Below are 18,938 nucleotides of genomic sequence, written 5' to 3' on the forward strand. Positions count from 1 at the left end.
GTGATCCCAGGGGCGGTTCCTAACTGGCTGCGTCCCAGGGATCCGGGGGCCTTTATGCAGATGTATGCCTGCAGGCTCAGGACCCGAAGTCTCCCAAGCCCAGGACCCAACATTTTCGGTTGCAATGCACTTTGGGACATTTCTGATGAGGTGATATGGTGCTCTATCAATACAAGTTCTGTTTTCTAAGCCCTCATACGAAAGTTTAAAAAAATATGGAATATTGCTCAGCTCCAGCCTGAAGTCCAATCAGCACTGCTCAGTACAATGCCATGAGAGAAAGATTTGTTGTTCCACATGTTTATCACGTCCAGACTATAGTTACAAATATGATGCAATATGATTGATATGTTCAACACGTTGGTGAGCTTAATTCATTTAATTAAGTAGGGTGAAGGCCATGATGATATGGTTGAGTAAAAATTGCAATTCAGAATTAGCATGCTTTTTAATTTTCACTGCACGATGTTCTGGATTGCAGTTTAAAATATGGAATTTCATTACATGTTGCTGCACTGGGCTGGAGGCTTTTTTCTAAATATTTTATTCAGCTTGAAAACAACACAAGACTAATAGCTGCAGCCAAGAGAGGTTAAGTGTTCTGCTGAACTCTGCTCCTGAAATGCCAATATATGTTTATATTACCGTCTAGTGAATTGAACAAAAACAAGAAGCAGCGGCTCGGTAACGCCACAGATTAATGTACTAGTCCTCTGTACCACAGAATGGGTTAGCACTTAAGAAAGCAAGGGACAAGAAAAGGTTCCATTCAGGTCATTAAGATCGCCCTTTACACAGACTGCAATCTACCTTACCGATTTCCATCCAACTAAAGTCATGAAGGTAAGTTCTGCAAAATGTCTCCCTGACCCCTCATCGGTAATCCAATACTTGTCCACCTAGCCTGAACTGATTACTCTCCACAAGCACTCTCCATGGTCCCAGAAGCACAGGAACTATTGGTTCCCTTGAAGAATTTGGCTCTTCCTATGTTTATTTATCTCTATATAATCTTCAATTCCATCCCTATCAGCTCTTTTTTAATGTGCATTTTTAAGCAGCTATTTGACTCTGCTTTTTCTGGGAGTCTGTTCCATATGTGCACTGCTCTCTGTGGGGAAACAAAAAGCATCTCCCCATGTGTGGTCCCTTTGAGCATTTCATGCCTGTGTTCTCCAGTTCTATACTCATTGTGCAAGTCAAGCTGAGTCCAAATTATTTATACCTCTCATTGTTTTAAAGACCTAGTTCATGTTCCAGCCTGCCCCTCTACCCTCTTACCAAGACATGCGTTCAGTCTTCCTTTGTTGTGTTATCTCCCTCGGGTGCGCTATCAGGGGAAGGTGCTACAAAAAAATGGCAGGACACAATGACTTTTATAAATATGAAGGAAATCAGTGAGCTGGATGTGATAAGTTCTTTGGGTTGAGCAGCCAAAAGAAGTGTGACACAACATTTATTAGCATTAATGGCTATGCCATCAGTTATATTTCTGTGATATGTCATATCTGCACTTGAGAAGGCAGAGCTGAATAATAGCACTGCATATTACTGTTAAAGTACTACCTCAGAATGGTGAAAGATATGCACACAGGGTCAGCTTGTTACAAACAGAACTGCAACCACGTTCTAAATCGGCTGGCATTCAACTTGCTATTAACATGGCATGATTGAATTTATCTTTTCCATACAATGCATGCATTGAGGATATAAAAAGGGCACCCAAGCATCAGATGTATTTACAGGTAGCACAGTGTCAAAATGACTGTAAATAGAGGAGATGGCTGCTGTTACTACAAATTAAAGAATGTTTGCATCCTTTTTCACTTTTTCATTACTTTCAATGGAAAATAATGACCCAGAAATTCCGACGTCCCAGGTCCGTACGAAGTTTCTACGGACCCGGGAAGGCATCGAAAAAGCCGGTTTTCAGCGCACAATGCACATGCGCTGAAAACCGGCTTTTCCGATCTGTCAAGCTGGAGCTCGACAGATCTTAGACAGATCGGGAGCGAGGACATTTGCATGGGCAAGGTTGCGAGATTTACGCATATCTTGCCCAGAATGTCCTGAAAACTTTTGCGCCTGATAAAAGCAGGCGCATAGCCTACTTTTACAGGCGTAAGAGTTTTAAAACACACTTAAAACATCATAAATAAAATTTAAAAAACACATATTAGTTTTAAAAATCCTGCCCAATACATTATTTTTAACCAGAATTAAAACTTTTTAAAAAATCGGCGAATTCTTTTTCTTTAAAAAACATTTATAGCAACTTTAATTATATTTTTGGTATTTATGTGAGGTGTTTTTTTAAATGTTTTATGTAGTGCTTGTGTGTTTCGGGGTGTTTCTCATTCATAGTAGTAGGAGTTTCGGACTTACGAATCTCCTTTTACTTTGAATAAGAAAATACTTACCTGTGATTGGGTGTCCAGGCCCACGGGCATCCCAACGTGAACGCGCTGCGACGCGCAGTCACAAGAGGCCTCCGGACCGGGATCTTGAGCGGGCCTAGCTGCTTCAGGTAAGTGCGCATTTTCTGTCCATTCTTTAGTGCTTTGCCCGCGGGAAGACCTCGAGAGGAATTTCAAGGCCAATAAGTCTTAAGGCAAACTGATTATGTACCCCAGCTGATAAGAAATCCCCAATATGCAACTGTTGGTTGCATTTTCTGCATACAATTTGACACACCTAATACATACCTGCTGGTTGAGGCACATTATATATTATGATTTTCTAAGTATCCTGATACCACTTCCTTAACAATAGATTCCAGTATTTCCCCGATGACTGATGTCAGGCTAACTGGCCTGTAGTTCTCTATTTTCACTCGCCCTCCTTTCTTGAATAGCGGTGTTACATTTGCTACCTTCCAATCCATGGGGACTGTTCTAGAATCTAGGGAATTTTGGAAGATCAAAACCAATGCATCCACTATCTCTGCAGCTACCTCTTTTAGAACCCGAGGATGTAGGGGTCAGTCCAGAGGATTTGTCGGCTTTTAGTCCCATTAGTTGCTCTAGTACTTTTTCTCTACTTATATTAATTACGTTAAGTTCCTAACCCTCGTTAGACCCATGGTTCCCCACTATTTCCTTATTCCCCATAATAATTTCTCCTGCCTCAGCCTCTAAGGGACCAACATTTACTTTTGCTACTCTCTTTTTACATACTTGTAGAAGCTCTTACAATCTATTTTTAAATTCCTTCTAGTTTTCTCTCATATTCTGTTTTTTCCCTTTTTATCAATCTTTTGGCCATCCTTTGCTGTTTTTTTTTTAAACTCTCTCAATCCTCAGGCTTACTACTATTCTTCACAACATTATAAGCTTCTTCTTTCAATCTAATGCTATCCTTAACTTCTTTAGTTAGCCATGGATGGATGAATTTTCCCTCTTTTGACGTCTCTCTCTCTATGGCCCCAGTATTAACTCGGAGCGGTGTTGGGAGCTGGTGGGACGGGTGTCCGATATCACGTGGGAAACGTGGAGGTAAGCTCACTGCATCTGCCTGTGACTTTTCAATGCAGCCAGCTCATTATCATTTTACTTGCGGGTTTGGCGTTGATTGCATGGCATCGGGCATGATGAGGACCCACATGGCGCAATCTCAACCCCAGTATTTAAAGCGCCAATCCAAAGATGGAATTTCACAGGCGCTTAGCATTGGAAGCAACAAAAGAAGAACTCTCAGTATGGAACCAGGACGTCAGAGGCTGCGCCCACTTTAATGAAGCCTTGCTTCGTGTGCTGCTAAGGGCTGTGAGGAGCCAGAGAGAGATACACTTTCCCACTAACAGGAAGAACAGACCTGCTGCTGCCATAAAGAAGGCGTGACTTGAGGTGGCCCAGGAGGTCAGGAGCAGGGATATTGTGCCAGACTCCTGGATTCAATGCAGGAAGGACTTTAATGACCTAACCAGGTCAGGAAATGTCACTCCAGTTGTACATTCACCTACATCCTGTTGTGTGCATCACCGCGCTCCCTCACTCTGCCTTCTCAAGCCTACACCATCACATCACACCTCGCACCCACTTACCTTGCATGCACACCCATCCTTCTCTTTCTGTGCACTTCCTCATCTATCCATCCACTACTGGCCCGTGGTCCTCATCCTTATGCAATTTTGTGTCTCTTCCTGAAAGTCACCCTCAACAAATGCACTGGATCCATCGGGTCAACACATGCCATTACAGTCACACAAGAAAAGATCACGGGGGAGGAGGTTGGTGCCCCGGGCGGGCCTGAAGTCTCGGTGGGTCGGGTGTCGGTGTGGCCCTAGCGGGCCCCAGTGGACCGAGTGTCGGCGGGCCCCAGCGGGCCGGGTGTCGGTGCGGTCCCAGCGGGCCGGGTGTCGGTGTGGCCCCAGTGGGCCGGGTGTCGGCTCAGCCTCGGCAGGCCAGGTGTCGGTGGGCCACAGCGGGCTGAGTGGCGGCAGGACCCAGTGGGCCGAGTGTCGGCGGGCACCAACGGGCCGAGTGTTGGTGCGGTCCTGGTGCTGTGTGTCGGCAGGCCCCAAAGACGGGGTGGAGGTCGGCCGCGTACTGCGCATGCGCCCCCGGCCACCAGAATCATGCCGGATGAGGGGTGGTGCCGTATAAGGGAGTCTCGGATAAGGGAAGTCCAACTTGTATATGAGATAATGTTGGTCCTGAAATCCCGGTTTCTTCTTCCCGTGGGTGTTAGACTAAAAATAGGAGAAAAGGTGCGCACTTACCCTTTGGCCGAACACTCATCAGAGATTCCGGACTCGAGGCCTCCTCTTCTTGAGCAACGGAGGGTGTTCACGTTGGGACGTCCGTAGGAGTCACGTGGGCCTGGACACCCAATCACGGAAAATTATTTTCTTAATCATAATAAAAGGAGTTTGGTAAGTCCGAAACTCCTATTACTATGAATGAAAAACACACCCAACCATTACATTAAAAATTTACAAACAACAACTCACATAAATACATTATAGAAATTAAAGTTGATGGAAATATTTTTGCAAAAAAATGTTTGCCGATTTTTTGAAAAGTTTTAATTATGGCTTAAAATAAAATTATCTGAGTGAGCAGAGTTTTGAACATAAATATGCATTTTTTAATTTTATTTTTACATTTTCTTGATATGTTTTAAAATTCTTACGTTGGCAAAAGTAGGCTTTGGCCATGCGCAAGAGTTTTAAGCACATTCGCAGGTCAAGAGATGGGCAAATAGCCCAATCTTCACCGTGGGAATGTCCTTCTCTCCGAAATGCTTGTGATGTGTCAAGCCAGAAACTTGACAGATCGGAAAAGCCGGTTTTCAGCGCAAGCACATTGCGCACTGAAAACCGGATTTCGCAATGCCTCCCCGGGTCCGTAAACACTCCGTACAGAGGCCGGAATTTCAGTGTCGTTATATTGTGAAGTTTTTGTTCTTGAATTCAATCACATAAATGTTATTCTTTTGTACCACTTACCCGTCTTGCCCATTCTTGGTTGCTGGGTGGCAAGTTGCCTTTTAACTTGTTTGATGATGAATGGGAAAACATGAATCGACTGGGACCGGGGGGGGAAGACAATCAAGGGGTTGTTTGCAGGACTGCTTTGCTTCAGTGGCATCGGGAGGCGGGGGTGGGGTGTGGGGGGGAAGAGTGGCCGTTGCATGTGCTTCTGACATCACTGGTGCAACCTAAGTGAACCTTGCATTAATAAAGGCATCCGGGCAGTAATGTGAGCAGCTGGTGCTACATTACCCTCATGCCCCAAGCTCTGGAATTCCCTCCCTAAACCTCTCCGCCTCTCTACCTCTCTTTCCTCCTTTAAGACGCTCCTTAAAACCTATCTCTTTAACCAAGCTTTTGGTTATCTGCCGTAATTTCTTCTTTTGTGGCTCAGTGTCAAATTTATCTGTTTTGTTTTATAACACTGTTGTGAAGCACCTTGGGATGTTTTACTACGTTAAAGGATCTATATAAATAAAACTTATTATTATAATACCTTCCTCGTCCTCCTCCTCGGAATCGTCCAAAGAGAATCTGAGCTCTGCGCCTTATTCCTCCAGCGGCTCCAAACCTCGCTACTGTGCAATATTGTGCAGAGCGCAGCACACCAAGACCACCACCTGGCTGGTGTGTACTGAAGGGCATCCAGGCACCTGAAGTGCATCTTCAGCATGACAATAGCTTATTCAGTCACACATTTGGTGGTCATATAGCATTCATTGTAGCACGGTTGGGCTTCATTGGTCAGTTTTCTGATAGGTGCCACCAGCCAAGTTATAAATGGGTATTCCTTGTCTCCTAGCAGCCACCCCTTAAATGTGCTTCCGGATCCAAAGAGGCCAGGAAGCTTGGACTGCCACAGGACGAAAGATTCATGGCAGCTCCTTGGGAATTTTGTGCACACCTGCAGAAATATCTTTTTGTGGTTGCAAACCAGCTGCAGATGGATTGGGTGGAAGCCCTTGCGGTCCACGAATAATCCTGGTTGATCTGGGGAGCCCGGATTGCCACATGTGTGCAGGCGATGGCGCTCTGCTCCTGTGGGAAGCCAGCCAGAGATGCAAACCTGAGCGCCCGCTCATTCTGACTGGCATCATCGCAGGCGAAGTTCACAAAACTTCTGACTCTGGCAAACAAACCATCAGTCACCTGCCTTATGCATTTGAGGGCTGCTGACTGGGAGATCCTGGATATGTCTCCGGCAGAGTCCTGGAAGGATTGGGAGGCAAAACGTTGAGGGCAGTGGTGACTTTGACAGCCACTAGTAACGTGTGACCACCAGATCCAGCAGGGAGCAGGTCCTCTAGCAGCCTGCAAATGTTGGCCGCCACCTGACGCGATAACCTGAGCCTCCGGACGCACTGCTGTTCTGACATGTCAAGGCCTGCAGACCCTGTGTCGTGGGTATTGCCTCTTGTGAGATTTACCACTCTGTTGCTCCTCTCTCTGCTGTCAACAGCAGCCTGCTGCTGGTGCTGATGATAATGGTCCCTTCCGAGGTCCAATTTAAGGCAGCCAAAGAGCCATCTATCTTTATGTGATTCATAAAACCACCAAAGTGTAGAAAGTAAACTCTCAACAAAAGTACTGTGAACAAACCCTTTCCCACTAATAGAAAGCAGCTGAGTACTGAGTATTTATTGCTGTATTTCCCTGAGATTGATTCAGCCCCATCAATTGCCATTGTGTTCTTGCCTTGCTTTTACAGGCGAGTTTCAGGAAGCCCGGGAAACCTAGGGATGCGACATTAAATTTAAAAATCAGGTGAAATAGTGCTCCAATTGAGCAATTAGCATATAGGAAGAAAGAAAGACTTGCATTTATATAGCGCTTTTATCAACCTCAGGACGTCCCAAAGCAGTGTAAAGCCACTGAAGTACTTTTGAAGTGTAGTCACAGAAGTAATGTAGGAAATGCGACACATTTTTGCGCACAGCAATCTCCCACAAACAGCAATGTGATAATGACCAGATAATCTGTTTTAGTGATGTTGATTGAGGGAAAAATATTGACCAGGACACCAGGGATAGCTCCCTTGATCTTCTTTGAAATAATGCCATGGGATCTTTTACGTATACCTGAGAAAGCAGACGGGGCCCTGGTTTATCATCTCAACTGAAAGATGGCACTTCTGACAGCACTCCCTCAGTTCTGAACTGGATTGTCAGCCTAGATTTTTATGCCCAGGTCTCATAGTGGGACTTGAACCCATAACCTTCTAACTCAGAGGCGGGAGTACTATCACTGAGACGTATGTTAATAAGCAAGCCGCCTCCCACATAGGTTGTGCACAAGCAGTCTAACGTGCTTGGTTCAACGTGAAAGACAGCAGATTGGAGCCAGCTTCCTCACATGCTCACATTTTTCCCAGTTTTCACCCCATATCCACACCCAAACCCACACACTCCTCGAGGGTAAAATTCACCCCAAGTCTCTCTTTCCCTTCTCTCTTTCCCCATATTTCTCTCTGTCTCCCCTTCTCTCGCCTCCATATCCCTGCCTCTTTTCCCCACTGCCATTCTCTCTTCACTCTCCCTTTTCTCTATCCCCTTCTCTTTTCCACTTTTTCCTTCCCTACTCTCTCCTACTTTTCTCTCTCCCCTTCTATCTATCCCAATCTCTTTCATTCTCAGCTTTTTCTGCCGCATTATCTTTTTCAGAATCGAGAGGCTGGATTTTCATGGGGAGGACAGGTTGAGGGTGGGGGGGAATCTGATGCGGGCGGCAAACCTGGGAGAACAGGCTTCCTGCAGGCCCTGCCCACATTAACTGCAAGGCCTGATTTGCACCTGAAGCCTCTGTTTCCCACACGCAGCCAACCAAATGTTGCGGACGGGTAAAGACTGCGGCACTCGGCTGCACAGAGGAGGGAGGGGGCCGATCATCTGTCTTTATACTGATGTTGGTTGAGCGATGAATATCGGCCAGGAGACCGGGGAGAACTCCCTTGCTCTTCTTTGAAATTGTGGCAGTGGGATCTTTCACGCCACCTGAGAGGGCAGACAGGGCCTGGGTTTAATGTCTCATCCTTGGAATATGTTAACGACAGGCCTGACGCCTGTTTGAGGAACCATTTTGAGAAATTTAATGGGCTCTGCCAATTGGTTGAGTGGCTTAATCAGTGGTCTTTAAATAGTCCACTCAAAAAGAAACAAGCGGTCCAAAGGTAAGTTTTTAAACAAGAATGTGCCTCCTGGGGCCCACATTAAAAGCTCTCGCAATTTGCCTGCAGGTACGAGTACTGTCAGCTGGCACAGTCCGATTTTCCGCTGCCACCCCCAAGAGGCGCAGAGTACTGGTTTGGCGCAGGCCCACCCGTCGTGCAGCTAAGCTGTAAAGCGGCCTCTTCCCCTCCCACCCCCCGCCCCGCCTCCCTCCATCGCTCCATCCCTGCCCTCCTACCAAGGGTCCGTTTGAACAAAAGGCAGTGGACGTAGTCTTCACCAAACACTTCCAGTTTAGCTGTTTTCTGTATTTCCCATCCCTTGTGTTAGAGAGATGAGTGCATCTCGGGAAAAGGGACGTGTTGCGGGGGAAAGGGATATGTTAGAGAAATAGGTGAACTTGAATCTGAGTGGGCCAGCAATAGGCAATATTTGCCTCTATTTGAGCTGGAGGCTAAGCCAAGACAAGTTATCTTGATTGTGTAAAATGGGACCTTGGACTTTGTTTAAACAGTAATCAGGGAAAATAGTATTCGAATGTTACAGCTCAGATTTGCTTTCATTCTGGTGTTATGGTCCTATCAAAATTCCAGCTTTGTACAGGAGTGTACTATTGCCAGGGTTAGGGCTTTGTTACCTTGTGCTTCCAGTCTGATACTGTAGCTGCAGCATCCAGTTTGCAGCTGGCAGCACTGTTATACCATAGGCTGCCCCTGGATGTGAATTGTAGTCTGGGCCTTGAGAGAACACTACAGAGGAGTGCTTACATACATACTCTTTGCTCCCAGATAATACATGTTTCATGTTTTGAAAGTGCAAGTGGAGTGCTTGCACTCTCAAAACATTGGAAAACACTCAGCTTCAGGTCACACGCTTCCCTGGAGAGCCAGTGGATCACTGAAGCATTGTTCTAAAGTATTTGACACAGCGCTGGAGTTGTACTCCATGCGAAAGGCCTCCTCAATGCCCTATCTGTAACAAAATTGTAACTAGTTTGTTAGGAAAACATTTACATTTCATTACACACATCACACCGAGAAATTCTTCACCTAGTGTCAAACCCAAGAATGAGATGTGGCCTTGCTGAGAGGATGTCTCACTCAGCCCTACACAGTCAGACATGACTCCAGAGTTATCAGGAGTAATTTTAACCCAACCCGCCCATCGGAAAACTGACAGGATCGGGTGCAATGCTGGTTTTACACCCTATCCGATTTCATTCCCCATTGAAGTCATTGGAGAGTAATACTGGACGGGGTGTAAATCCGGCATTCCACTCGATCCCATGGGTTTCCCGCCCAGCAAGTTCAGTTAAAATGACCCCAATACTGCTTACTTTTACATTGTAGTGCAACTGCACCCAAATGCAAGAACACAGTTTCCACAATAGTTTCATTGCTTTTCAGTCATCATTTTAATTCTTCTTTAACATTGTGATTGGCAGAAAGTCATGCACACAAGGAAGCGCCACTCGGAACTCTATCACGAACTAAACCAGAAATTCCACACCTTGGACAGATTCCGGGATCCCGAACCCTCAGGATTTAAGGTAAAGTGTCATTGTTCATTTGACGAAGGTTATGGTGCCTCAAAATTCAGTGTGTCCTAATTCTTTATTTCAAATTTCAATTGGCAGAGTTTTAGTAAATGATGCAAAAGCAAAATACTGCAGATGCTGGAAATCTGAAATAAAAACAGAAAATGCTGGAAACATTCAGCAGGTCAGCCAGCATCTGTGGAGAGATAAACAGCGTTTCAGGTCGATGACCTTTCATAAGGACATAAGAATTAGGAGCAGAAGTAGGCCAATTGGTCCTTCGAGCCTGCTGCGTCATTCAGTAACATCATGGCTGATCTTCTACCACAACTCCACCATTCCACCTGATCCCCATTTCCCTTGATTCCCTTAATATCCCAAAATCTATTGATCTCTGTCTTGAATATACTCAACAGCCACAGTCCTCTGGGATAGCGAATTCCAAAGATTCACAACGCTCTGAGTGAAGAAATATCTCCTCATCTCAGTCCTAAATAGCCAGAACAGTTCTGACGAAGGGTCATCGACCAGAAACATTAACTTTGTTTCTCTCTCCACAAGTGATGCCTGACCTGCCGAGTATTTCCAGCATTTTCTGTTTTTTATTTTAATAAATAATGTCAGGGGCCTGCCATGAACCGTGATCATTGTGTTTATATCCAGACTCCTAATCATGATAACACGTCACCAATATTAGATAGGTGCCTAACAATAGGGTAAACATTACAACAGGCACTGGTCTTGAACAAATGCTCATATAAATTGATCTCTGCGCTCTTTTAAAACAGGGATGGAAATCTATAATATATTAAAAGTCTTGTGTTTGTTCACACTGCATACCAACTTTTCCATTTTAAATTTTTTATGTCCACATTTATAATGGATGCTGTCTGTGTAAACTTGGCACACTATAATTACATCTTCTTGCTCGTGGTAGAGCCATGGAACTCAGTTTTGCGTCTCCTCCTACAGAGTAAGCTCTATACTCCAACTAATTTTAGCTCTCTGCTTCCCAAATTGTTGGAGGTTTTGTTATTTCATCATAAATTATAATTACATCCACATGCCTTGGTCTAATGATCCCCATCACTTCACTAGAAAACTGCACTTATTCTTGTCCATGCAAGCAATGCCACTAGTGATCGACCAGTGTTTAAAAATAAACAGTACATGTAGTGCAGAGAAAAATTTGGTTCAGGCAGTTGGCGCCAGAGCTGTAACTGGTGAAGGCCTTGGTTTCTGCTGAGGCCATCAATATGTCTTCAATCCAGGTCTTCGGGGCACTTCAAGGTCCCTCACTAACTTGATGCTGCAGCGGCGTCCCGATTCTCTCCCTATGCACTTGAGGGTTCCCTCTTGATGGAAGGAGCCTGCAGTGCATACGTAAGGAGTCCCAACTCTCGCAGAGATGGGATGGATATGGAGAGGTCCCATCCTGCCGGATCTCTGCCCCAAAGAGTTTGGATGGTCCACAGGAAACTCTAAATACCATCTATTGTCTAAGAAGTGTTGAAGTGATTGCAAGAAGTACCATTACATAAATTGGTTTGTCTGCCACGTACACATTTTCCAGTACATTTGTTCAGTGAATGTAACCCCTTGTGAGCTAGATTTAACTTCATATACTAACATTTTAATAAAAAATCACACGATTCGTGTGGAAAAATAGTTCGAAATGCTAAAATGAAAGCAATTAGTCAACTAACATAATTATACAGAAATACATTTGTAAATTTAAACTGAAAAAATCTTTAAAGTTAACTACAAGCTCAGAGGACTGCAAGTAGTGTTACTGCTCTGAGTTATTTTCTCCTATAGGTCTGTCACACTTATACACCATTGTCTAACTATGAGGCAGTCTGCTCCCAGACCTCTGGCAGGGCGCTGGTTTGAACCAGATGGCAGCAGGTGAGTGCATGAAAAGCCCAAGATCGGTATGCACTCTAGTTTCCCTTCACTCAACCCCTGTTGCACTACTGCTCCTTGGCACAGCCTTTCGCCTGAGATCAGGAGCTCATCATATTCAAGCAGTGGCTGTGACTTTATATTCTGCCTCTCCAATGATACACCAGTGCACCGGGCTTTCTGAACAAGTAACTTTAATAAATACATGTTTTATCCAAAAATGAGAATGAATTCCCGCCAAGTTGAATAGCCTGCGTAATAGCTATTGTATATCAGGCCTAATTCTGTGACCCCTTCACTTCCTGCGGAGAAACCAGCACAAGCCAAGTGTAGGCCATAGAACTGTAATTTCAGTCCACTGACCCACACTTCCTCTGAGCTTGGCTTTGTAACACATTCCACACTATATACATAGCTAATTTTGTACAATAGCTAATATATAGATTTCTGTATAATTATGTTAGTCAACTAACATAATTATACAGAAATACATTTGTAAATTTAAACTGAAAAAATCTTTAAAGTTAACTACAAGCTCAGAGGACTGCAAGTAGTGTTACTGCTCTGAGTTATTTTCTCCTATAGGTCTGTCACACTTATACACCATTGTCTAACTATTAGCATAAAATTAGCTATTCTATAAAACATAGAGAGTGGTTTATAAAAAAGTGGCACTTGTGAGATTGGTTGTCTACAATATTCAGTAAACTATTGGCCCTAACATCTGTCTATCCATATAACATAATATAGTTTTTATTTAGTATGCATTCCCATCCCATTACCATTCCCATCCCATCACCATTCCCATCCCATCACCATTCTCTGCCCATTATACTTCAAGAGTCACAGTCAAATTTCTGTGTTACACTTTTAAAAATGCAATAAAAAGTAGAGGTGATACCATGGAACAGAAAATACCACCAGAGTCAGAACGTCTGCAGCCTCTTCAATCACACTAAAAAAGATCTCCAGCCTAAATAACAATTGAACTTATTTAACAACAATTAAACTTTGTGGCCTTAAAGGTGGCCAAATTTACTTTAGCAGCAGAAGAATACATCGTACATTAAAGACCAAACAATTCTGTGCTTATAATGCAGCGTATTATTTGACTTATTGGGGTCGATCTTGACTTTGTGCGATGAAGCAAGTGACAATGAGTCGGCAGCCTGTTTTACATCTCTCCCCATTTTTATTTTCATTGACTTCAGTTATCCACATGTATTGGACAACACTGGTTTAACCTTTATAGCATACACAGCTACTCTTTAACAGGAAAGTAATACAATGCACGTCACCTCATATGTTTATATAATTCTCCCTTCGTAATAAAATGGTATACCCGGACTAATAGCAGGGCTATGCAGGGCTATGTACACATTGGGTATACTCAAGCTTTCCAGGCATTGATTGGTGTGTTTTGAACAGTATTTAAACTACCTTAGCCATCTCACATGCATCTAACATCATCCCATTTTGACCTGATAGTGCTAGTGACAATTTTTCAGTGTACTTTTAATTGTTGCAACATAATACCAATGTATCCATAAAATGATCTGCTGGTCACTTGTGAGAAACCCTTCACAGGACATGCTGGGACTCACAAACACTCCCGAAACCATGAGTTTTAACTATAAATCCCGAGAGCATGTGCAATGTGAACCGAACCTGTCCTATCAGAGACATGCATCCGAATCCACACCATCCAGAGAGAGAGTACGCATCCCCAGTGTCATTGCCTGAATATTGTGTTGCTTAGCAATGTGCACAGGTTGCCCCACAGGATGTAGCATGTGAGGGAGTCTCAGGACTTCACCTTCAAAATGCAGCAAACTAGCTCAACACGCGATAAAATGATTATATAGACACAGCAGAAGATGCCATGCACTATATACATCATGGCGCATTATATACTGAGAGCGTGTTGGGGGAGGCTTTAACTTAATCGAGAGATTCAGGGGATGTTGACAAGCTGGTGGTGCTTTGCTCTGATGGGTCAAGGCATAATCGCTGACATCCCAATTATCAGACGGTCATTATTTGTGTGAGAAAAAACAATTGCACAATGCTGACAGAATTCAGACGCTGTTTCCCTAAGGGCTCAGCTAAGTCCAACAGTAAGCAGATCAGCCATACAACCCAGAGGTCCTTGGTTTGATCCCTCGTCTGTGATGAGTTCAGTGATCTCTGCACAGTTGCTGTAGCGGTGCTAGAATTGTCCTCAATGTCCGTAGGAACAGGAGGAGACCACTCAGCACCTGGAGCCTGCTCTGCCATTCAGTTAGATCATCGCTGAACTACACCTCAACTCCATTTACCCGCCTTGACTCCATATCCCTTGCTACTCTGATCTAACAAAAATCTGTCGCTCTCAGTCTTGAAAGCTCCAGCTGACCCCCAGCATCTGCAGTCTTTTTGCGTAAAGGTGCTTACTCATTTCTCTCCAAAATGGCCTGGCTCTAATTTTCAGATTATATCTAGTCATTGTTGATTCCCCCAGCAGAGGAAATATTTTCTCCGTATCTACCCTTTGTATTCCAGACCCTTGAGATAGAAGGCCAGCATTACATTAGATGTTTTAATTCGAGTTAGAGAGTGAAACTCTCCAGGCTTTCCCCTCCTGGTCACAATTTTGCAACCCCTGCTCAAAAGTGCATTGGCTGTGATGCCTACTGCAGTTGAATATCCTGCTAACATTCACTGTCTAAATTCAATTAGAGAAAAAAGAGGGGGGCAATATAAAGGCGCCATTTAAATGTGCGATGCAAAATTCCAATTGGCTTGTGTCATTTGGACCGCAGTGTGATTCATAGTTGTCAATATTTTCTATTTTATCTCCTTATGAAGCGAGAGAAGCGATGGAGCATTTCCTCAGCAGGAGCTGAAAAGAGCACGCCAACTGTAAGTGTAACATCGCACACATTCCAGCTACAAAGTGGGGGATACTGGGCACCGGGTGATTTGAAGGAACCAGACAGGGTGCTCTGAGCTCTTTGAGGAGCATTTCTGTGCATATACACCAAAGTACAAAGGGGAGCTGGAGGTTATAGAAACTGCTGACATATGGAGAGAAAAGTACAGTGAGCGAGAATGTGGTAGTAGAGGGACGAAGAAGAAATAGAGGGAAGTCGAGAATTAAGACGAGGGATGATGGGAAAAGGGGAGGATCCGCTGATTCAATTGTCTTGAACAAAAGAGAAAGTTGATCTACTTTAAAGTGATCTAAGGGAACGAATGTTCATTAAGAGCAGTGTTTTACCCAAACTGGTTATTAGTAAAATGATTACAAAAAGAATGTCACCTTGATGGGCATACATATTGCAAAAGGCACAGGATGTACTTCAAATGGAAAATTAAATTGTAATTTCACATTTTCTTTAAAATAATTCCCAAGAATGCTTGAACCTCAATGTGTGTGTAATTATTACTGCTACACATGTCTGGGGAGAGTTTATTAGGTTCGGCAGGTGGGCCAGTGAGTAAGTGAATAAAGCCCATTTCGTACAGTGGTAGATGGCAGTGTTCCACACCCATGGCTGTAAGCTTGCATTGCTTAAGCATGCTAAGGAGCCACAGTGATAGAGTGGCTCTGACTGCAGGGTAAATAGCAAACTCCCACATAAAAAGTGGCAGCAATCAAGCACATTTTCCAAAATGTTAATAAGTGAAATGAGCCAACACTTTTCAAGTGACATTTCACAGCACTAATATCGGATGGATGGTCACATTGAAACCTTTGTCTATGTCACTGCCTCCCAAGCCTGAGCTCCTGTGGCAGTCTTAAATCTAGACAGAGTTGTGAGCTAACATCACAGCTCGGGTCCATCACAACTGTGTCTTAGATGTAGATTACTGATCTTTCACCCTATTTACTAATGTCAATCCAGGCAACAGAATCGGATAAACAGCTCACTCCAAGCCTGTCAGACACAGCCGACGTTTTGGTGACTAGTTTTCTGTCAAAAGTGGCAACAATGAGCTATTTTGCCAAATCTCAAATTAGATGAAGTCAGAATACCTAATATCAGGTGCCTGCAACAAACAGAATTTGCTGATTACTTTAGCAGTTAGTTTCCTTGATTTGACAACAAATGTAAATATTGCCATCTGCTGACAAATCCAACCAAATTATTGATTGATTTTGGAAATTGGCAGCACTTCCTCCAATTTGCCAAGTAAATCACCCTCTGCAATTAGAGTGAGCAAACTGGTTATTAAGATACCAAACTGGTCATTAAAATATCAAACTAGTCATTAAAATATCAAACTAGCTGTACTCGCAGCCCAGTGGAAAATGGTACCATCTGGCATGGAAGCCATTCCAAACCAAGTTTCCGTCCCCAGTCTGTGCTGAGTTAGCTGGTCACAGCCGGTAAAGTATCGGGAAGTGATGCAATTGATCTCAGTACCTCTAGGCTAGGGAGGGGAAGAAATTGGCCAGACATGCTATTCCTGATCAAAAACCATGTCCCAGTGAGAGTCAGCACCTTTAGGGGAAAGAAGGCATAATAGGACAAGACGTCGGTGTTGTTGGGTTCCTGTGAAATGTACCAATAGAGAGACTGAGTTAGAAACCTTCTGTCCACAGGAGCAAACTACACCTGTGGAGCAATCGTGGGACAACTTCAAGACCACACCACCCAGCATGCTTCATTCAGACACCCAGGAAAATTTAGAACTGCATTCTCCAGACTGGGAAACATCTGCCACAATCCCTCTGGATACATCTGAAGGAGACTTTCAAACAGAAGTTTAAAGCGGATTCAGAGGTAAAAAAAAAAACCTAAAAAACAGAAACAACAAACTTGAAATATATATTTTCACACTGATGCTTTGAGAAGAATTTTTTTGTGTGTTGAATTCCTGAATATTCTTTGAATTGATGTGAACAGATCATCATCTCTCAATCGGAAAAGTGGAATTCTCCTGCACTCTGTTCTTATTTTCAACTTTCTCACTGCGACTGATAGGTAAGAATGCAAGACACATGAATCTGTGAAACTACATCCCAGATCTACATGCTCAAGACTTTACTTCCCACGTGATATTCTTTTGATGTGAGTGTGTGAAACCCACCACCGAGACTAAAAGGATTCAGGCACTAAATCTCTAGTTGGCAAAAAAAACCTCTAAAATGAAATTAATTTTAAGTCAGGCTCCATCATCTTTGTCTCATTATCTGATGTTGAAAAAGACAATCAGGCAGAAGTTCTTTTTAACAATACTTTTATATCTGGTTTGTAAGTCACATCTTTGCAGCGGTTTTTCTCTTTTCTATAGGCTGTGACTTATGATCTGGATTTTTCAATGGCTGCTCTTCCTGACGGCCTTTCCTCTGTCTGTTGCTCTTCCCCCATATCCAATGTCCATCTGTGGGCCCAATAATACTCTTCTGTCCAATCTTTGTGAAAATGGGCCTACGGGGTAATTGCGTGCGGTTCTGCACTCAGTGTGAAGCCTCACTAGATGCGAGCACAGATCGCAAAGAGATCAGTCACACTATAGACATATTCACGTCTACTGAGGTTTCTCAACTGGGAACAGAGTCTCAATAAATTACTCTTGTACACATTCATGTTGGAGGCAGAACTAATAGGGGCAGAATTGGTAAAGCCAATGGGGGAAATGTTAACCTAGCCCGTCTATCGATAAACTGACAAGATCGGGTGCAGCGCTAGTTTTACAACCCACCATTGAAGTCAGTGGAGAGCAATATCGGGCGTGGTGTAAAACCAGCGGCCCACCGATCCCATGAGTTTCCCGCCTGGCCAGTTAGGTTAAAATGAGCCCCAGTGAAGCTGCCTCTCTGGGGAGCATACTCTGTAATAATTGTCAAATCATCTTTTAAAAACTGTCACTTCCTGTCCAAGGATGGTCAACCTGCAGTCAGAAATCTCACATCCTTTTTATAAATAAATGAAGATTTTTTTTTGTCCACAAATTCTTGGCAATTAAAAAATACATGTGGATACTCTACAGCATTGCTCATAGGAAGTCATGCTTTTAGAGGGGGGGGGCAGTGTAGAGGTTTTGGATATGGGGGATAGATCATATGACCAGTGAACAGATTTCTAATGATGTTTATGAGAGATGTGCTCAGAGACGGTGAAGTAAGTTTTTTTTTATTGAGCCAATTAGATTTGTTTTCTGTGCAGACACTTCATAAATATGTCAAGCACACACTGAATGCAACACATTTTCATATATATATATATATAGGTCTTGCATCTAGCACATGTCTTGTCACACCTCAAAGCGTCACGCATGAAAATGTACATTACACTTTTACCTGATTAATGGAAATATAATTTTCATAAAACACCAACAAATCATAACAGAACAGGCAACCAACAAGTAGGAAGAAGGAACAAGAATTATCAATCAAGACACAGCAGTCATAAAACAGCTATCAATAAAAGGCGTAACTAATGGAATTGCTCAAAATATTTTTGATTTTTTTTGCCTACTCTCCTACTTTGTCAATTACATCAGTGTCATAAAAATAAAATGAAAGAAATGATTCTGTCCAGTTTAATCTGCTCCTCGTTGCTTCAATTCAAAAACTTACCTTGGATCGGCAATGGCTGAGGCAGCTGAAGAATGCTGAGTAGGGCAGGCCCAACACTGACACTGCTCAAGAAGTGGACAATTTGTGAAAGGAGTCCTTTGCAGACACATAGGAAATGGGCCCCACTGTGCACTGATTCCTTTCATCGGAACTCATCTCTTAAGTTTCTGTTCCGATAATATTACCTCATCCTATCCCTCCTGGAACTATTTAAAAATAAAATGTATTTATTTAAAATAATTATATCAGCAATTCCTCAATCCGCCTACCAGTAGGGCCAGAACGCGGCCA

General features: G+C 43.4%; 1 protein-coding gene across 5 annotated transcripts in view; it reads left to right on the forward strand.

Annotated features, from left to right (window-relative positions):
* Window positions 1–16,876, forward strand: part of LOC139279927 (adhesion G protein-coupled receptor B2-like) — a 1,236,268-nt gene extending 1,219,392 nt beyond the window's left edge. For 4 of the 5 annotated variants that reach the window (XM_070899255.1, XM_070899259.1, XM_070899256.1 and 1 more), the window contains 3 exons: window positions 10,082–10,186; window positions 14,927–14,980; window positions 16,668–16,876. In XM_070899255.1, coding sequence (XP_070755356.1) covers window positions 10,082–10,186; window positions 14,927–14,980; window positions 16,668–16,835 — 327 coding nt within the window. In that variant the 3' untranslated portion in view covers window positions 16,836–16,876. Of the gene's footprint in view, window positions 1–652; window positions 730–10,081; window positions 10,187–14,926; window positions 14,981–16,667 lie in introns of those variants that run through there. The other variant, XM_070899258.1, reaches the window with a different exon arrangement.
* The last annotated feature ends 2,062 nt before the right edge of the window (window positions 16,877–18,938 follow it).

Source organism: Pristiophorus japonicus, chromosome 14 (assembly GCF_044704955.1).
Source record: "Pristiophorus japonicus isolate sPriJap1 chromosome 14, sPriJap1.hap1, whole genome shotgun sequence".
NCBI lineage: Eukaryota > Metazoa > Chordata > Chondrichthyes > Pristiophoridae > Pristiophorus > Pristiophorus japonicus.